The 15290-nt window shown below is 42.0% G+C and overlaps 1 protein-coding gene across 8 annotated transcripts in view; it reads left to right on the top strand.

The window, feature by feature from the left end:
* Positions 1-15086, top strand: part of LOC111189851 (NACHT, LRR and PYD domains-containing protein 12) — a 38896-nt gene extending 23810 nt beyond the window's left edge. For 3 of the 8 annotated variants that reach the window (XM_049468376.1, XM_049468389.1, XM_049468397.1), the window contains 4 exons: positions 357-521; positions 11284-11330; positions 11833-11959; positions 14597-15085. In XM_049468376.1, the coding sequence (XP_049324333.1) occupies positions 357-521; positions 11284-11330; positions 11833-11959; positions 14597-15023 (766 nt within the window). In that variant the 3' untranslated portion in view covers positions 15024-15085. Of the gene's footprint in view, positions 1-356; positions 522-11283; positions 11331-11832; positions 12786-14311; positions 14359-14469 lie in introns of those variants that run through there. The other 5 variants (XM_049468374.1, XM_049468400.1, XM_049468386.1 and 2 more) reach the window with 3 other exon arrangements.
* Positions 15087-15290: the final 204 nt, after the last annotated feature.

A 15290-nucleotide genomic window follows, 5' to 3' on the forward strand; every position in this document is an offset into this window, starting at 1 on the left:
TATCATTCTTCTTTCACCCTGTTCCTCAATGGTCAATACCCAGATGACCACCACAGTGCAGTTACTAGCTTTCATCAGTGGTCACTGGACCATGTAGACTTTCGTAACACAATCATAATACTATGTGTGAGTGGTGGTATTGCTGAAGCATTTAATAAATTTTTCTCTGAATGTGTAATCTAAAGAGCATTTAATGTGCTTATAGAATTTACAGTTTGCTGTAGTATCAAATGATAAACATAAACAAAAATATATAGTTATTTAAACTTACTTTCTGCTGTCTGAATTCTAAATGCAATGTAATATAATTTTCCTTTCTCTCAACTTGCCTCTCTGATTTCCCTCTTTCTGTGCAGACTATCTGGTTGTATGGTCTCAGAGAAAGGCTGTTCTTCTTTGGCTGCAGCTCTAAGTTCAAATCCCTCCCACCTGAAGGAACTGGACCTGACCTTCAACCACCCAGGAGAATCAGGACCACTGCTGTTCTCTGCTAGACTAGAAGATCCAGGCTACACGGTCAGGTATGAACAACTGTTCTGATGTGTGTGTTTGTGGGTGTTGGTAAAAGTGGAGGATTATGTGTTATTGGTCTGGTTGTGCACAACCTGTTGAAAGTTAGCAAGCAGCTCCCCTCAATCTTACATGTAGTTCTGATATTGAACATGGTGTAAAAACAACCTTCATATTTTTCAGTTAAGAAAAATTGGAAACTATGAAAATCTGACAAATTTGCCAAATCTGACAAATTTGATGAATGGCATTTTATATGTGTAAAAATCTCGAAAATTGTATTAATTAAAACAGCAGTTCAAATAGCCAAGTGAATTAACTTAACTACCCTGCACTAGTGAAAAGTGTTTGTACACAAATCTGTGTGGAGGCATTTTCCAATATGGCTTGGTCACAACAATCTGGAGCCGTCATGAAATCATCTGATGAGCAGGACTGATAGAACTCAAACACATAAATGAGAGGAGGCTTCAATACAAGTCTTACTCACTACACAGCCCTTACAGTGCTTGACATATTTCTGTATGTCTTGTTCCATGTCAACCAAAAAGAATCTCTGCCTTGTCAAGTAGAGTGTTCTGCTCTGTCCTTGGCATAGGTGTCAAGTAACAAAGTAGAAATATTTGTTACCTTTTTTAAGTAGAAATTTTGGGTATCTATACTTAAGTGAATTCATTTTTTATTTAGATGACTTTTTACTTCTACTCCTTCCTTTTTTACACATTTATTGGTATTTTCTACTTCTTACATTTTCAAAAATAGGCTCGTTACTCATATTTTATTCTGGCAACATAAAAACAAACAGATAAATCGCACCATCAGGAAAGCTTGTGGTTGGATAACAAGTATAAACATATACCATTCAGACCCTCTTTTGGTTTGTATTTGATCTATCCTACCTGCACGTCACGTCAAACTCCAGCAAGAACAAAACAGATGCATGTAGCTTTATGGAAGTGGCTCGACAGAAAAGGAGTGAGATGTCATGCTCTGAACTGAGACCCATGAGAAGGTTTGTAGCAATGAAGACCCCATTTGTCGCCAGCTGCAGCGAGTGGCTTCGGAATGGTTGGATGTAAAAACAACCCTTTCGGAAGTAAACTGAATGTTTCCTTCAGTCAATAATGGACAAGATATTCTAGTAACCTAGTGATGCACTAAAGAATTTGAAATGTTTGCTGTGGCTTGGTACTTGCCTATACATGCCAAGGTTTGCTTGCTAGGTCTAGGCTATGATTCAGGGTTGTTAGTTAGTTTGGAGAGCATTTGTGAGCTTTTAATTTTATGAGTTTAGGTGTAGAGGTGGGTAATCTAGGTTCAAAAAGTAAAAATCCATCCCAGGATTTCACTCCAATTGCCTGGCTGGCTCTGGTGCTAATTCAACCTAATCCCTGGGATGGATTTTTAATTTCTGGACCTGGATTACCCACCTTTAGCTACGCGTTAGTTTTGGTCATCCTTAAAGAACCATTCTAGGTTCCAAGCTGGCTAAGAGAGTAGGCAACACTGGCATTAAATGCAAAAGCTTCTACTTTATCGTCTTTAGGCGCCCTGGCCTGCACATGTCATAAAATGTCATAATTAATCTGTCTGTGTTTATGAATAATTATAGGCTCAATATAGACACCTAATATGCAGTATATTAAGTCTTAGAATCTCTGCCTTTCAGTTGTCTTGCCTATTTAGCTGTATTTCCTTTTAGAAAATAAACATTTACGAAATACGCCTTTTTCCATTAAAAATATTATTTATAATTTGCATATTTGCGTTTTTCGTACGTCCATATTTGATCCAATGCGGACATGTAATACGGAACTGCAAACCATTTCACTGTACGGTTCCTGAATTAGATCCAAAAAAGTGCGTTAGGCAGTATTATACAGTTTTACAGCAGCTTGTGTAATTAATCCCCCAGGGTTTCTAGAGGTCAACACTCACACAAACACAGCCCCCACCAGTGCTTACCTCTCCCTGCTGCTTCAAAATCGCTCCAAATGAGTAAATCCATCAATCCATTTGCCAAATCCTCATTTACGTTTAAGAAATTTGAGGCATAAAAAATTATAATATCGATTGTAATGCCTTATTCAAAGGTTTGGCTGGGTTAACAGCTTACTAATGCACATGTGCAGAATCTTTGAAGAAAGACATGTGAATCAGCTCTGTCGACCAATCAGGTGCGGGGAGGGGTAACCTGACACTGTTACTGAGCAGAGAGTCCTATTTTTCTGCTTTGTTTACTATATATATATATATATTATTTTATTTATTTATTTATTTTTTTTTTACGGGCTAACAGGCTTCAAACGTGCTTTGCTCACCCAAATAAACTGTTTTCAGAATAGATAAGTGTGTAGATTAATGTAGCGCTCCTCAGGACAACAAAGTATTCAAAACAGTGTGAATCGGTCATTTAAAGTGGCCCTCTGAGCTGAGTGGAAGGCTTGAATGAAAAGTGACATAAATGTTTTCATTTAAATAATAATTTAAATAACAGGTGTGCCGAATTTTGACTCCCTGGTAGAGTCCGACTTTCCTTCATGACGCTGATAGATAAAAGAAAATAAACAACTTCTGTGCTGTACTGTTTATTATTACGTTCATTCCAGCTATTTGGGAATTCAGTTAAAAGCTCCATGCTGTAACGTTACTTACTAAAAAATGTGGAATTTAAATCGGGTCTGGGCTCGTAATCACAGTTTATGAGGGCGGACAGAGTCAGGCTGGATTTTTTTTTGCCCAATCTAAGCTCTAGTTGGATTGTTAGATTACTGTTTATCTTATTAAAATAATATATTATTACTTATATATTAACAGTAAATATGAACTATTTTAAGCAGTAAGCTGACTCCAAAGAACAGGCTGTGAGGTGGCTGATGTTGGGATACACATTCCTGCGGTATTGGCATATAAATATAAAAATTCTGTGTTATAACTTGTATCTCTCCTGAAAAGCGTTTATTTTGGTCAGTAACGCTCTTCTGTTTATTTATTATCAGCGTACATTACCAGTGTCTGCTTAGGCGTGGATGTAATTAGAGAAATCTGTACCAAGTATGCCTGGCACCTGTGTGGCATGAATGTTGCATTTGGCCCCGCCCAAGATCGGTATCGGTGATCGGTCGACCCCAAAAACACCCATCTCTACTTTATATTTATATTTCACTCAGAACACAGCAAGATATAAAGCCAAGCAAAGACTCTTGCAGGGCTAGTTTAGTTGTATATAATGAAAGAAAGACGGGTGTTGCAGAACTAAATAACTCTGAACGCCTTTCAGCCATAATGATCATTTTAGGAGAATATGTTAAACACAGCTTAATAGTAAAATCTGGGGAGATGACCCAGTTCACATTTGAAAACCTGGTATTTGGCAATTTTACACCTGCTAAAATTATACTCCCCCTCTGATCTCAGCACACTGCGTGATGAAGAGCACATCACAATCTCAAATGAGAATTTGCCTGGAGACTAAAGTGACACTGAAAGTACACCAGAGCAATGTAAAAATAAAAATAGCTGACTTCAAGATTAAAGTTGTAATATTAAATAGGAAAAGAAGGCTAACTGTTTGGGCGGAAAATCAGGAGCTGTTACAGGGCTGCTGTAATTATTATCAGAGATTTATATTTATAATGTGCTGCTTATTAATACTGTATTGTTACAGTTGAATAATACAGTCTCCAGATTTTGCCGTGAAAGTAAATTGGAGAGGAAATGGAAAAAATTAGAAAAAAAAATAATGTAGATAATTGATTATATAATAAGTACCTTTTAATATTAATATCGCAGTTTTTTCCCTGAGTAACAGCCACATTTCTTACACTCACTGTGCATGTTGCCTAATTTAAATTGGCTGGCTCTCCTTTTTAATTTGGCTTGAAGCTGAAATGCTCCCAAAGTCTCACCCTTGATGATAACAAGACAATTATATTAACTCTTGCACAGACATTGAAGTGTAAAACAAGAGGCCCTCGTGTTTGGAAAACGGCAATATCACGGTTGCAGCGGTTAAGCCCATGCGCTGCGATTTTCTCGTCAATAGCGCAACATTGCTGTACTGCAGTTATCACAACAGAATGTGATCTCGACTGGCTACACCACAAGCCCAATGGTGGCACATGAGGTACAGCGGCACTGTGAAGGGTCTGACTAGTGCGCTCAAGTACCTTTTCCAACATGCTGAGTGTCAGGATTGACCCAGGCAGAGAGACGAGGAGGCGGACGTATTCACAGGTAGGGCGAAATTTATTAAATAAATATAAACAAATAAACAAGTAAACAAGAAACAAAGAAAAACAAGAAACAGAGGCGAGCTAAAACTAACAAACAAGAGGTACTAAAGATAAACAAACGGGGAGACTATAAAACTAGGCAGGATAAACTAAAACAGGGCAAGGGAATAAACTAGGGAAAACACAGGCACGAGGACAGACAGGAAACAGGGCCAGGCGTGACAGAAACCTCCCCCTAAACGCGCAGCTCCCGAGGCGCGTAAAAACAAACCCCGGGGGCTGGCGGCAGGGAGAGGCCGGGGAAAACAGGAGACCGAACGGGAGACTGGACAGGGAACTGGACAGGAGATGGAGACAGGACAGGGGACAGAGACTGGACAGGGAACGGACACTGGACGGGGAACTGGACAGGTGACGGAGACTGGACGGGGAACTGGACAGGTGACGGAGACTGGACGGGGAACTGGACAGGTGACGGAGACTGGACGGGGAACTGGACAGGTGACGGAGACTGGACATGAGACAGAGACTGGACGGGACCGGACATGGGAACAGGGACTAGAACATTGACGGGGACGGAAACAAACACAGTAACAGGGACAGGAACAGAGAAACCACCGGGGACAGGAACTGGAACGATCACAGATACGGGGACCAGGACAGGGAGAGACAGGGGTACAAAAGACATAGGTGGGTGCCCAGGACTGGTAAAAGTCTGTGGGAACAGCCTGGGCACATAACTAGGGGCAAAGTCAGGAGGCCTAGGAGCAGGCCTGGAAATACGGGGCCTGGGCCCAAACATAGTTCTGGGAGGTGCAGGTGCTGGAGCTGGAGCAGCTGGGACTGCTGGCGCTGGAGCTGGAGCAGCTGGGACTGCTGGCGCTGGAGCTGGAGCAGCTGGGACTGCTGGCGCTGGAGCTGGAGCAGCTGGGACTGCTGGCGCTGGAGCTGGAGCAGCTGGGACTGCTGGCGCTTGAGCTGGAGCAGCTGGGACTGCTGGAGCTGGAGCAGCTGGGACTGCTGGTGCTGGAGCTGGAGCAGCTGGGACTGCTGGTGCTGGAGCTGGAGCAGCTGGGACTGCTGGTGCTTGAGCTGGAGCAGCTGGGACTGCTGGTGCTTGAGCTGGAGCAGCTGGGACTGCTGGTGCTTGAGCTGGAGCAGCTGGGACTGCTGGTGCTTGAGCTGGAGCAGCTGGGACTGCTGGTGCTTGAGCTGGAGCAGCTGGGACTGCTGGTGCTTGAGCTGGAGCAGCTGGGACTGCTGGTGCTTGAGCTGGAGCAGCTGGGACTGCTGGTGCTTGAGCTGGAGCAGCTGGGACTGCTGGTGCTTGAGCTGGAGCAGCTGGGACTGCTGGTGCTTGGGAGAGCGGCGCGGCCGCCGCTGAAATCTCGGAGAGCGGCGCTGCCGCCGCTGCAGTCTGTGAGCGCGGCGCGGCCGCCGCTGAAATCCCGGAGAGCAGCGCTGCCGCCGCTGCAGTCTGGGAGAGAGGCGTGGCCGCCGCTAAAGTCTCGGAGAGCGGCGCGGCCGCCGCTTGTATCATGGGGTGCAGCGTCTCAGACGCGTGCTTCACGGGGCGTGGCAAGAAGAGATCCGACGCTGCAGCACTGGAGCTTAAAGCTGCGGTTGAAGAAAAAACCCGGACTGGAGTCCTACTCTCTTGTGCAGCGTCAGGTGTGAGTAGCGCGGGGAGCGCTGGTTCGCCGGTGAAAGCTGGCGCGGGGAAAGTCTTTGACCGCGGCTGGCTCGCCGCGCAGGGGGTCTCGGAGCGCGGTTCTGCTGCTACCGCGGGAATCACGGGCTGCGGTTCGGCTGCCACCGCGAAAGACACAGGGCGCGGATCGGCAGCTACCGCAGGAGGAAGTAGCGGCTGGCGGGCTGGTGCAGGAGGGCAGTCCTCAAACTCCTCTTCACTGGACGCAGGTGTGAGGAGATCGGAGTAGTCCCAGGAATAGGACTCCTCACAGCCTGCATCCATGCCACCCCCGTCCTCGTCGGGGCGAGGATCGAGGCTGACCGCACACAGCCCAAGCGCCCCCCCAAGAAAATCCTCCCCGGAAACGGGCTTCTCCTCCGGCTGGCGGGACCCCTTAAAACGTCTACCCCGAGGCCTGTGGCGTCCTTGAGGCCTCGGGGATTCCAATGCCGGGGTCCCGAATGGAGCATGGCGGATCGCCATCCTGGAGCCAGTCCACGGGATCCCCTTGTGGGTCTCGGTGGGCGCCACTGAAGCTGTGCTGACGGGCTCCAACCCGAGGAAAGGCGCTGGGAGCGGTTCATCTCCTCGGATTTGCTCGGCGAGGAGGCGGAGAAATTCCAGGTCCGCCTTCCGAGCAGCATGCCACTGGTTTACATCCATATGGTCGGTCTTTTTGTCAGGATTGACCCAGGCAGAGAGACGAGGAGGCGGACGTATTCACAGGTAGGGCGAAATTTATTAAATAAATATAAACAAATAAACAAGTAAACAAGAAACAAAGAAAAACAAGAAACAGAGGCGAGCTAAAACTAACAAACAAGAGGTACTAAAGATAAACAAACGGGGAGACTATAAAACTAGGCAGGATAAACTAAAACAGGGCAAGGGAATAAACTAGGGAAAACACAGGCACGAGGACAGACAGGAAACAGGGCCAGGCGTGACACTGAGAACCCACTCTAAAGCATTTGAACTAGACGCAACATTTTCATGGGGGTTTGAGGTGTTACTGAGGACAAATTGTGCTGATTTTAAAATAATGTGCTTTTCCTGATTAGTTTCTTCAGAACTAACAGCTGCTGAAGCTGATGTACCCTGGACTGTACGAGTTTTAAGCACACTAAGAGGGTTGCATGACTGACTCTCCTTCTGATACTCATCTATGGACTCCTGAACTTCCTCAAATGACCATTTGTTCATGTGTTTACACTTGAAGACACTGTATAGGTCAGGGTTGTTGCAGTTTTGTATGAACATTATAGGAATCTCAGTATTGATGTTCTCCAACCTACCCCCATGGCACTGTAGATAGTTGGAGGCCCACCCTGCAGTGGAGTTTAACCTGACCCAGTGGTCAAACTGGGCTCTACTTGTCTTTGGGCAGTGTGGCATAGAAATTGGCGAGTGGCAAAGACGACACAGGACCATCACTAAAGTAACGTTTTAACACATCATATGTTTTCTCAGAACTCTGTGTTAAAGGCAGAGCTGCTCTTAATTCTTAACTTTACTATGTTCTTAACCCTAGACAAAAGATGACTTAAATTAGAATTATGTTTGCTCTTTCTGTGTCAGGGCAACTACCTTTGGTTAGATATAGCTCCATAATATCTATCCACTCCTGAACAGTGTCATTTTCATTACCATCACCTCTGAACATTGGAGGTTCCTTTATATGTCTGACCAAACAATAAAAGTTATCTTTGAGAGGTCACGTGAATTGTTGGGGCTTTCAGTCTCTCTAGTACAGAATGGTGCTAACGGGGCAGCAGTAATTTGGCTAATATTTGACTTGCAATGGTCTTTAATAATCTGGCCCCCAAGTTCCCATATGAACTCACACAACTGCTGGGTCACTTCACTGTAATTATCCCTGGGAGCTGAACATGTTTGCATCACTGGCACATTACGAGGGGTACCCCTTGAACCTAAAGGGCTATCCTAGGTCAACTGTAACCCATGTGGGAGACCTATGGTTTCATCTGACATGTGCAATGCTCTGCCAGTTCTAACCAGTGGGGAGAACACTTTAAATGATTCCTACCTCTACCAGCCATGGTATGTGCATTAAGATGGGATATATTAAACCCATACAAAGTACACAAAGTGTCTATTTCACAGAAAAAACAATTAATGCAACTGACTGTTAATGTAAGGTGTCATCTGCTGCATGAACCCTATGAAGCAATACTACAGGCATCACAAACTCACAGCTTGACCCCGCCGCTCGGCTGCAACTGAACAGGAAGGTTCGGGTGATGGCACCAGTTTTATGTAAACGTGTTCATACAGTCAAGGGACAGCCACACCACAATGAACAGTCAGACTTCTCATTTATTGCTGGAACTGAGCAGAAGACATTTTGCAGAGTTAGCATTGCACACAGCACAGACAGGCACACACTCCCTCTCTACCTCTCCAGTTCAGCATTCACCATGTGACTGTGCAAGTTAAAAAAAAAATAATGCTGCTTAAATTAACCAGGTACAGTTTTAGATTAAACACAATAAGTAATGGATAGATAAATTAAACAAAACCAACCGTGAAGATATTACAACATATGTCAATATCACAAATATCAAAATGGGCAACAAGTAATCATCTTTAGAAATAAACTACTCAAATCAAACATATCTGAGCACAAGACACAGAGCAGAGTTAGCATAGCACACACGTACATCTCTCCCTCTCCTGCATAGGGAAAAACTCATGAGCTACAAAAGCTGGATGTAAACACACAATTTACGCTGTGTTTTCAGTAAAAATGATAATTGAGCTTCACTTTGAAGTTATAATACCTCCTTCAGCAGATTTGTAAAGTTTATAGAGGGCTAAGCTAATTAAAGAGGGATATTTACTTGAGAGAGAGTGAATACGCATCTTACCAGTTCAGAGGTCACCATGTGACTGTGAATTGCCCGGGAAAACAGGAGGCTTTCAGGTGTGGTGTCATGCTAATTAGTGCCCCACTACAACGGATAAATGGGAACCCCCTATAACAAACTTTTTACAGAAAAAAAAAACCCACAGATTTTGTGGTTATTTTTATTATTACTATTACTATAATAAATATTATTATTATTATTATTACTATTACTATTACTATGTATTGGCATGTACAGTATATTCTGTTGTGTATTTACATTTTCTCCACTCTTTTTTAAAAAAACTCAGTAGCGTTGGGTCCTGTGTTTTTAATTTTTTTCTACTGAAAGCACTTCTTACGATGGTGTCCTTTTATTAAAAGAATGTAACTTTACGTTTAATATAGATTTTTGGCAGCAGTTAATATAAACGTTAGATAACCCAAACTCTCCTAGTCTGTTAGCAAAAAAAAAAATGTTATTGTTGTGATTCATTGCTCTCATCACTGACCTCACGTATAAAGCCAGTGTTGTGCTGAATTTAGCCCCTGCCAGGAAAAGCACCCCCTCTCGGGAGCGCGCACCCACATCTTCTTGACTTTAACTTTACTTAGAAAATGGAAATACACAAGATACTGTTTTAAGCTGAGCTGACTCGTAAGAAATAAGGAAAAAGAAACTTTACCTTCAGCCTCTCCTGAGAGAAGGGGCTTTTCCTGCCGGTGGTGCTGAATTCAGCACCATAGAAGTGCCTAAATCTGCACCCCCGCCATGAAAAGCACCCCCTCTTGGGAGCGCATGTTCTTGATAGAAGTGGAGATAATTGCTTTAGCTAACTTTAATTAGAACCGCTTTTCATGGCGGGGATGCAGATTTTGTCGCACTTTCAAAATAAAAGTTTATTTTAAAACAATTTCTGCTTTTTCTGCGGTATAATTTTTGGGGGAGACAAATCCACTTATTTCTGATATTGGGTGGGACACATCCCCCCATCCCCCCCGGTTCCTACTCCAATGCTAAAGGTATTCAAATCAATAAAAATCCAAGGATGCCCAAATTTATGGTCCTGCCTAATTTTGTTTAAAGTAGCGAAAGTCTCCTTCCGCTAAAATCTACTTTATCTTGTTATTTGTGAAATACAGTAGGTCTCTCTAAGTTGTATATGATTCTGCACATGAAACTCTTCCTCAACCTTTATTGTCTGCAGTAGCTAATAAAAGAAAAGCCTCAAAAAAACAAGTTGATCCCCTCGGCTCGGAGACGCCCACAGGCCCAGGGCTGGAGCAGAGCCCACACTGTCTCGTTAGCTAAGGAGGAGCTAACAGCTCTGTTCACAGCTTCTGTTTACAGAGGTAGTTTATGTTAGCTATGTAAGCTGTGTAAGTATCACGTTCACATCGGATTCTATGATATAGAGCGGACTCTGGGGCTTCGATGTGGTGAAACCAAGTCTGAGGTAAGAGATTAATATCATTAGTTTAGCTGAATAACATGATATCAAAGCAGGGTATCCGCGCCGGACTCCCCTTCATTCATACTAGAGACCACAACTAGACTGTTTAAAATTAATTTAAAAACGATGGAATGAGACCTTTAAAGAATTATTGTACACTTTCTGTAAATCCTATAAACTTCATTTAACTTCTCAAATATCACTGTGTTCATCTATATGATATATTTACCTGAAATTGCTGATCCAAGCAACCAATGATTTATAAAGGAAAATAATGAAAATTATCAGGGGAACCCAAACCTCGTCATACCACTGTATCTGTGTCTCATATTAAAATTAAATTATTTTAAACATTAAATGTCACAAATATCAAAAACTCGGAATAATTAGAAAAAAAAAGAAATTGGGAAGAAGCCGAATAAAGATAAAATGAGTTTACACTGTTTTCTTTCTGTGTGTGTGTGTGTGTGTGTGTGTGTGTGCGCGTGTGTGTGTGTGTTTGTGTGTGTGTGTGTGTGTGTGTAGAATGGAATCTGGAGGGGTGATCAGAATGAAACCAGGACTTAAGAAATGTAAGTTAACACACACAAACACACAGTCACAGATACACTCACACATAAACACACACTCACACAAACACACACACAAACATACACTCACATAAAAATACACACACACACTCACACAAACACACAAACAAACATACACGCACACAAACATACACACACACAAACATACACACACACAAACATACACGCACACAAACATACACGCACACACACTCACACAAACATACACTTGCAAACACACACTCACAAAAACACACAAACATACACACACACTCACAGACATACACACACAAACATACACACACACACTCGCACAAACACACACTCACAAAAACACACACACAAACATACACACACACACTCACAAAAACAAAAACACACAAACATACACACACACATAAACATACACACACATATACTCACACAAACACACACACAAACATGCTCTCTCTCTCTCTCTCTCTGTATCAGTGCAGTGTGGGTAATGTGTGTTTCTTGTGTTCAGGGTTCTGTGATTTCACACTGGATCCAAACACAGTAAACCCTCGTCTCTCTCTGAGTGAGGAGAACAGGAGGGTGGAGTGTAGAGAGGAGCTGCAGTCGTATCCTGATCATCCAGAGAGATTTGATGGGTTTCACCAGGTTCTGAGTAGAGAGGAAGTTACTGGACGCTGTTACTGGGAGGCTGAGTGGAGCGGGAGAGGAGGAGCTGTTGTAGCTCTGAGTTATAAAACCATCCGCAGGAAAGGAAATGAATCATATTGTTGGTTTGGAGACAATATAAACTCCTGGAGTCTGTTCTGCTCTGATTACAGTTACACTGTTCTTCACAATAAGAACGGCACTAATCTCCCCACTCCTCCCTCCGGTTGTAGGAGAGTAGGAGTGTATGTGGACTGTCCCGCCGGCATTCTGTCCTTCTACAAAGTCTCCACTGATACACACTCTCACACTCTCACACACTTACACACACTCTACACCACCTTCACTCAGCCCCTCTATGCAGGGATTGGGCTTCATAATTCTGTCTCCTCAGTGACTCTGTGTAAAATAGAATAACCCTGTGTGTAACAGTGTGTGTGTGTGTGTGGGTGTGTGTGTGTGTGTGTGTGTGTGTATTGGGGAGGTTAAGAGGTGTTAGAAACACAAGCTGTATAAATAATTTCTAATCCAGACTAAAGACTTATTAATTCAAACTGATTCATCCATCTACAGATTATCACACTGTTTATGATTACTGTAATAAAATGTATTTCTTTATTCATATTCAACTCATATTGTTTTATTTGTTAGATTATTTTGTGCCACTTTTGAATTTATATTCACAGAGCTTCTGTTACTTTTACACTGTTTAACATTTGTATGTTCCTTTATGCCTATATTTCATATTATTATTCTGTTTCTTTTACCTTATTTTTGAGTTTATTATTATATAATAAATAAAAACATTAACGTCAACACTTGTTTTTTTATTTATTGTTAAATTGTTAAACTAAAAATATATTTTTAAAAGCTTAAAATTATATGGATATGTAAATGTAAATAATACGATCACATCAATTGCTTAAAAAATGTATTAATATATTCTGTGATTAATTATGATTACAATAAAAAAAGATGAAATGCTGGTATTTCCCTGTACTTTTTTTGAGAGGGAGACCAAAATAATAGTTTAGTGTTGTTTGCCTGGAAAACAGAGAGAGAGAAAAGGGACATGTCAAAGATTGAGTGTTAGTTATGAGATTTAATCCATATTTAAGCATAAAAAATGTATCCTTCTTACATATCATGTCATAATCATTGAGGAAAATGATTCAATATTGCATAATTGTGAGTGTCAAAAGTATGCAGATCTCTAGGATTAACAATTAGTTTAAAGGTGAAATTAAAGTCAGGTGTTTTCAGTCAATGGTATAACAGTCAGGTGTGAGTGGGCAGAGCCTGGTTTATTCAAAGAACTGGTATCTGGTATGGTCTGCTGTTCCCAACGCATGCTTGTGAAAGTACATCACGGCACAAACAAAGGAGATTTCTGAGGAATTTCAGAGAAAGAACTGTTAAGCTCATCAGGCTGGAAAAGGTTACAAAACTATCTCTAGTTTGGACACCACCAATCCACAGTCAGACAGATTACAGTGTACAAATGGAGGAAATTTAAGACCACTGTTACCCTCCCCAGGAGTGCTCGACCAACAAAGATCACTCAAAAAGTAAGGCGTTTAACATGCGATAAGGTCTCAAAGAACTTCTAAGCAACTAAAAGCCTCTCTTATACTGGCTAATGTTAATGTTTATAACTTCACTGTCCACTATTAAATGAAAAGACTATTAAAATCCTGAAGAAGAACAAATATTAATGTGGATTTTTGTCATAATGGCCCTGTGAACATAACATGCATAAATTGGTCATTAAATGTGTTCTGATCTTCATTTAAGTCACAACAATAGATGAACACAATCTGTTTAAACTAATACCTGTTCTTTTTCCGCCATGCATACCACCCTCCAAATAACTCAATTTTAGTTTCATCAGTCCACAGCACCTTATTCCAAAATAAAGTTGGCTTGTTTAAATGTGTTTAAGTTTTAGCATACCTCAAGTGACTCTGTGGCGTGTGCACAGAAAAGGCTTCTTCTGCATTACTCTCCCATATAGCCAAAAATGGAAGACCACTGTGCCTGTGGTCTTCCATTTCCTCACTATGTTCCTCACAAGAAGATGCAAAGAGGGAAAAAACTGCAGTGGGCCATCTTTACCGTTTCTCATAATTGGATTCACCCTGTGTATGTAGTTCAAAGGTCAATGAGCTTACCAACAATTTTTGTTCCCATAATTAACGGTATTCAATAAAAGGACAAGGGTGAAATGTATTCACCTGCCTAATTTTGTTTAAAGAATTATTGCGCATCCTATAAACTTCACTGTGTTCATCTACTATATGATATATTTAACTAAAATTGCTGATGTGTGTGTGTGTGTTTAGAATGGAATCTGGAGGGGAGATCAGAATGAAACCAGGACTAAAGAAATGTAAGTTAACACACACACACTCACACATACTCACACACACACGCACACTTTACACACACTCTCTCTCTCTCTCTCTCTCTGTATCTGTGTAATGTGTGTTCTTGTGTTCAGGGTTCTGTGATTTCACACTGGATCCAAACACAGTAAATCGTTATCTCTCTTTTAGTGAGGAGAACAGGACAGTGGTGAGCGGAGAAAAGCAGCAGCCATATCCTGATCATACAGAGAGATTTGATAGGTGGTCGCAGGTTCTGAGTAGAGAGGGAGTTACTGGGCGCTGTTACTGGGAGGCTGAGTGGAGCGGGAGAGGAGGAGCTGCTGTAGCTCTGAGTTATAAAACCATCAGCAGGGAAGGAGACGGATCAGACTGTCGGTTTGGAGGTAATATAAACTCCTGGAGTCTGAGCTGCTCTGAGAACAGTTACTCTGTTCAACACAATAATAACACCACTGAACTCCCCCCTCCTCCCTCCGGCTGTAGGAGAGTAGGAGTGTATGTGGACTGTCCCGCCGGCACTCTGTCCTTCTACAGCGTCTCCACTGATACACCCTCACACACTCTCACACACTTACACACACTCTACACCACCTTCACTCAGCCCCTCCATGCAGGGATTGGGCTTTATGGTTCTGGCTCCTCAGTGACTCTGTGTAAAATAGAATAACACTGTGTGAAAAACGTGTTCAAACTGATTCATCCATCTACAGTTTATCACACTTTTTATGAATATTGTAATAAAATGTATTTTTTATTTTAGAGTATTATTCTTTATTTTATTTTTAGAGTTTATTATGGAGTTTTTTATCATTGTTACATTGTTTATTGTTTGTGTCATCAGTTGTTTTCGACTAGTCCGAAAAAATCTTTTAAGGTATCTACAGTACAAACACCAATTTTATTGAGCCATCAGTGTTTTTATAGTAAAGTAAGA

Source organism: Astyanax mexicanus, chromosome 1 (genome assembly GCF_023375975.1).
Source record: "Astyanax mexicanus isolate ESR-SI-001 chromosome 1, AstMex3_surface, whole genome shotgun sequence".
NCBI lineage: Eukaryota > Metazoa > Chordata > Actinopteri > Characiformes > Acestrorhamphidae > Astyanax > Astyanax mexicanus.